Source organism: Vigna angularis, chromosome 6 (assembly GCF_016808095.1).
Source record: "Vigna angularis cultivar LongXiaoDou No.4 chromosome 6, ASM1680809v1, whole genome shotgun sequence".
In the NCBI taxonomy this organism is placed as follows: Eukaryota; Viridiplantae; Streptophyta; class Magnoliopsida; order Fabales; family Fabaceae; genus Vigna; species Vigna angularis.
Genome location: NC_068975.1, coordinates 33,270,271 through 33,276,418, shown reverse-complemented (window position 1 = coordinate 33,276,418; position 6,148 = coordinate 33,270,271). Strand labels below are relative to the sequence as shown.

The window sequence follows — 6,148 nt, the reverse complement described above, 5'->3', positions numbered from 1 at the left end:
AGTGGTGGGTACTATTACCATTGATAGAGGGTAACCAATAAAAGAACCAAGTGTAAAAACCCTTTGATTTTGGAACAAAATTGATTGAAATTAAAGTTTTTTATTCTAAAATGATAGGAGTGAAGGAGAATGACTTTGAGTGAGTGGCATAGTTTTATGTTCAAACGTATCGAAGGAGTCTAAAATGGTGGTGTGAAGTCAGCATCCATCATGAGTATGAGAATGAGACAGCTTTTGCATATTGAAATGTGAGCATAGAAAAAGAATCCATGTATGCATATGGGACTAACTACATACTCAAACTCTTCTTTCTGTAACTGTCAAATCTATTCAAGCCATTCAAAAATAAATATAAATATTTAATTGCAATTTTTAACTAAAACAAATATATGACTTGCAATCAATGAGTTACAGGGGAATCAAAAGTTTATGATGTATTTAGATTTTTTTTTCTCTTCAAAATAATACTTTTTAAGACAAATTCTTTAAATAGGTTCTCTGAAATATTATTTTCCTAAATAAAACTGTTTAATGTAAAAGAATTTTCTGTTTTTTTAAATACGAAGGAAAAATAAATAAAAATAAAAAACTATGAAAAAGTAAAAAAATAAATATTTACATGTTATTATAAATAATATTAGAGATTAAAAGGATTATATTGAGTTTTTTTAATTTACTTTCGTGCTAATAAACAAGCGAAATCATAAATTTAACGTCAAGTATTTAAAATTATCTGCAATTTGATGACTATTAACAAGTCAGTGAGTGAAAAGAATTGTGCAAATACATAAATAGTTATTTCTCCTGCATTATATCTCATTTAAATGTATTATTAATATTTATTTGTTTCTATTATAATAAAACATAGTTGAAAATAACAATATTAAAATAAAAATTTATTAATATATATAATTGTATTTTGTTGTTTTCTCAATTTTAATCTCTCTTTTTAAATTTAAGCAATGCTAATTTTCACTTTTTTTTCATCATCACATCCTAACTAAGCTTAAGTACTGTTATCACATGATTTTTTTTAATAAAAAACCATACAAGTTTGTACTTAGACGTGTTTAATACAAAAGCAATAAAAATAATAAAATAAATATAAATAAGTTTTGTATTATTTTTAATTTATCTTTTTCTCTAGTTAGTAATTATTTAAATTTAAATTTAAAAAAAAGAACCCAATTAAATTACTTAAATATGGTATATATTTTTACATTAATGAGTAGCTAAAAGATATTAAAAAATATAATTCTTGAATTTTTTAAAGTTTGATTTAATTATATTTATAACATAGATTCGGAATGTTGAATATAGTTATTGATAGTTATTTTACAATGATCCGGTGTCGCTCATATAAAACTTTTAACATTTAAAATAACAAACAAATATTAATAGATAATGGATAAAATAAGTAAAAATATTTTATTTAAAAATGATACATATGAATTCTAAATATCTTTTCATGGTTTAATAGATTTTGACAAACACTTTAAGTTAGCATAAGATTATTGACTAGCTAGACAAAGGTGGAAAAACGGTTTTTTTAATGATTTAATAAGTAAATTATGTTACTATTCTGAAGAAATATTTTTATTTAAATTTTAAAAATAGTTTAAAATATTTCAAAATTCTTATACTAAAATTATATTTTAATTAGTTTATAATTGTTTTTTTAAAATACAGGTTAGCAGAACGGACTCAGGTATGTGAGTGTAAATTGTACAGTTTGGGCTTAATGACAGGCCCAAATACAAAATTTAACACATTTGGGTCAAACTGGATTAGTTTTTGTCTGCACCTCTATTTCTTTCTTTATTCTTAATATAAAAATAATTTTTAGATTGTGTAATTCATATTTTTTTTAATTACATAATTTAAATTTTATTTTTTATTTTTTATTTTTTAATATAATTTTTTTTAAGAAAAAAAACTTATAAATTATACCATTCTAATTCATAAAAGACAAAATCTAAATTTTTCTATATGGAAGTGCAAAAAAAAATGTATAGAAGTGCATGAGTGATTACGATAAAACTACTATTTTAGCATCTGCACCTGCTATGTATATACATGTTCTTGCCATAAACCTAACATAGTAGAACATAGAAGTTGTATAATGTGTTTTTGTTTAGTTTTTCTCTCAACAACAGTAAAAACAAATAGCCATTGAAAAGAAAATTACAAACCAGGAACTTCTCTATTAATAGAATAGAAAAAGTGAAATTAATTTAATTTGAATATTTGAAAATTTTAATAAAAAATTGTACAAGTTTTGTTTATGCAAAGATGAAGCATTTGGAACTTTAAAATAAAACATTACAAGCAATTGTCAGAATTTTCCCAAAACCTTTCTGTTTGATTTGAAAACACTTGGCTACCTTAGATCATAAGTCAGCAAATGTTTTAGAAAAATATAAATTAAACCAAGTTTTAACTGCATCAAATCTCTTTTAAGATTCACTAGTTGCAGGACAAACATGATCTGCATTTTTACCCCAAAGAAATTACTGTTTTACAAGAATTTTGTCATTTTGCCCTTTTGGATTCTCCTTTCTCAGAATTATTTTTATCCTACTATAAAAGAATATATTACTCTGAAATTAATTTTAAAAATATTATTTATTACTTTCTCTTAATCAAATGAATGATTTTTATAAAGTGATAATATGAAAATTAATTCTTTCAGAGGACCAAATTAAATAATAGGAATCATAGGTAACTGTTTTCTAACTGTTGTTTTTCAAGGATAATAATATTTTTATAATATTTTTTTGACAATATTTTAATATCATTTATGTTAATGCTTTTAATTATTATTATTGATTTAAAATAATTTTAAACCAATTACATAATGACACGTAAATGATATTAAATTGTTGTAAAAAAAATATTGTCAAATATCATTGTCTTTTTTAATTATCATTGGAGCTATTTTTCCTCTTACTTTTGTACTGTTATAATTTAAAAAAAAATTACACTAATTTTTAAAAGTTATGTATAATTTTTGAATGGCGTGAATAACTGCGTTTGTCTGGAAAATTGTAGCCAAACGCTGACAATCACCTCGGTATGCATAAGAGTAACATTTATCTGAAATTGGACATAATTCTTCAGTGATTAAGCACACACTAATTAAGGGCATGAATAAAAAAATATTTGAAAAAATACACTAATTAAAGACCCGGTTGGTTTTTTTAAAAATTTTGAGAAAAAGTTTTTATAGAATGATTAAATCTATTTCTAAAATAGACATAATAATTTTTGTTGTTCTTTTATAAAAAAATAATCATGCTGCCAACTTTTTCCTAGAAAGAATGAATCATAATGTTGTATAAAATGAATGTAGTCGATTAAAAACAAAAAGAAAATGGTTCAGAGCCCATCAAAGAGGTCCCCACAGAGCTATAATAGGTATATTGGTTCAGACAAAACTTGCATGCGTACAAGGATGACATTGACAACTCTATTGTTCTCATGGTACTCCCAAACAAACATTCATTTAGATCTAGTTTCGTAGATTTTGAATGTTAACCCCTCAGATCAATTCCATTACATATTGTAAATAGGAGGGAGGATGGTTAGAGCTCAAAAAAGTATTTAGATTCAAACTGTGTTTGGAAACTGATAAAAAACAAAAACAGAGAGTAACAGTTTGAAACAAAAAAATATAAATTTTTAGCTTCTGGTAAACAAATTTGAGATGTTAAAATTCTTAAAGTGGAATGTGAAATGAAGCGCACAGTGCAATGATATTATAAGTGAAACAAAATACTATGAAACTGAAAATTATTATATGTTAGAATGACATTTCATGCTGTACACAGGATATTACAAAAAGTCTGGCAATTATATAAAAGAAGATCTTCAGAATGCATAGTAGATGGGAGGGACCCTGCACTTTTTATTTTTATTTTTTCTTCTGTTGTATTCTACACCAGTACTCATTGTGTTGAAACTTTGCATGTTGCAGGTAAAGATTGGGAATTTCTTACAAGATTCTCTGAGCCTCCCTCTCTACCAAAACAAGTTTTGAGGTGTGCATATATTTTTTTTTATGTTGGCAGCAACAAGGGTGCTTGCAGCAGGCTCACTTATATCAGACACCGACAGTACTGTGTCCCTGCCACTCTTTCTAAAGGCTGCTACAGACAACAACACTGGCCATAGGACTTGGGAGTTAAGATCGAGCCTTTCCCAAACGATACAAAATTCAAACACAAAGGTCCAAATGTGAATCTTTTGCTTTCACAGTTGCATGCAACCACTCCTATTAGTTGAAGCCGGTAATGGCCTGCCAGACACCATTACAGTGCATTCATTGATTTATTTTTATGTCAATAATTTCCATGATCATCATCACCAAGAACACTACCCATGAATGAAGCTTTTGATGTTGATTTCAGTAAAGCATTTTACAAATTACATTCCGAGTGTCACAAGAACAATTTCAGGAAACTATGGATAAAAAATAAAACCAAGGAAACAAACATGACTTGTGTATCCAGCCGTGATGAACTTGAGCTTATGTTGCTTTGGTAGAATGATGGCTTGATACCTGCTGGATTTTCTGGTGGTCCTTCAGCAAAAGATTTGCCATTTTTTGGCTTTGTATTTGCACAAGATGGGATTTCCAAATATGAAGACAGATTCTTCTTCTTTGTCTGATCACCGATACAAAGTTCAGTGTTTCCTCTTACATCCAACCTTTTACCAAGTTTTGTAATGAACTCGTCTGGGAGCTGAAGAACTCCATCCAGCATGTTCTGGCTGATGTTGAGTTGATCTAAGTTAGGGAGGAAACCTAGATTTGGAGGAACTGGTCCACTGAGACTGTTGTTATCAAGGGAGAGAGCTGTAAGGTTCGTCAGAGATGAGAAGGAATTGGGTATGGAGCCAATCAATCCACATCCTGAGAAGCTCACTGACTTCAGCTTGCAAAGGTTCCCTAAGAAGGGGGGTATCTCTGATTTGATGGGGTTGTCATCAATGAGAAAATATTCTAAAAGCTTCAAGTTTGACAGGGTTTCAGGAATCGGCCCACCAATAAAATTGTGACTCAGATCAAGCAAGACTAACCCCTTCATGTTCCCCAAATCAGGAGGTACTTTTCCTGTAAGCCTGTTTGAGCTCAAATCCATCTTCCGAAGAACTTGAAGTTGTCCAAGTGAGCTAGGAAGGTTCCCTTCAAGCTCATTCCAACTGAGGTCTAAAATGGCAATACTTTTCAAATCTCCAATCTCCTTGGGGATTTCACCACTGAAGTTATTATAACTCAGGTCAAGTTGCTCCAAACTCACCAAACCACCAATCTCTCTTGGAATGTTTCCCTGGAAGCTGTTCTGAGACAGGCTCAGAACTCTAAGACTAGTAACACCACCCAAACTTGGAGGTATTTCTCCAGAGAGTGCTGGATTAGACTGCAAAGCCAGGTGTTCTAAGGTAGAAAAAGGGCCAAAGAGAGTTGAAGATAGATTGACGGGTGAAGCAACAAAACAGTTAAAAATTGAAAGTGTTTTCAAATAAGTGAGTTTGAGCAAGGAGTTAGAAAGGTAAGCAGAAGACTTGCAAGGTGGGAAGAGTATATCAGGACCAACGTGGATCTTTGTGACATGAAAAAATGGTGGGTCACTGCTAACTTCACAGCCAACTCCAGGCCATGGGGTGTCAGTACATGGCTGAGGGTGTGCTTGGGCCCAGTCAGGGTCATCCAGAAGAGCGTCCATCACTTCAAACAAACCCAACAACTCCTCTTCCATTACCATTTCTTCACCATGTACGCAACCAAACAAAAGAAACACAACAAGGAGAAGAGACAGAGAGGCCATTTGAGACTGTATGTGATGTGAGGGGAACTAGAAGAAGGGCAGGCAGAGACAAACACAAAAAATGGAGGCAAATGAAATGAAAGAGGCACTTCCTCTATATGAGGTTACTTGAATAGTGTTCATTGCAAAGGGGAAGAACGTAAAGGGGATTCTAGGGATCTCATTTTTTGTGTGTCAGCAACCAAGACTGCAAAGAAAAAGCCAATACTTGCTGTCTCCCTTAGGTTCCCAAATTTGCATCTGTGAGTATGACAGTGTTAGTTTACATGGAAAAGGGATTGAACGGGAAAGACAAATCGATTGCTATAAAAGGTAAT

At 30.4% G+C, this 6,148-nt stretch overlaps 1 protein-coding gene across 1 annotated transcript; it reads right to left on the bottom strand.

The window, feature by feature from the left end:
• Positions 1 to 4,381: 4,381 nt before the first annotated feature.
• LOC108341010 (receptor like protein 29) lies at positions 4,382 to 6,148 on the bottom strand. The gene has a single exon (XM_017578610.2). It carries the CDS (start codon positions 5,829 to 5,831, stop codon positions 4,440 to 4,442), a length of 1,392 nt encoding a protein of 463 aa, XP_017434099.1. The 5' UTR covers positions 5,832 to 6,148; the 3' UTR covers positions 4,382 to 4,439.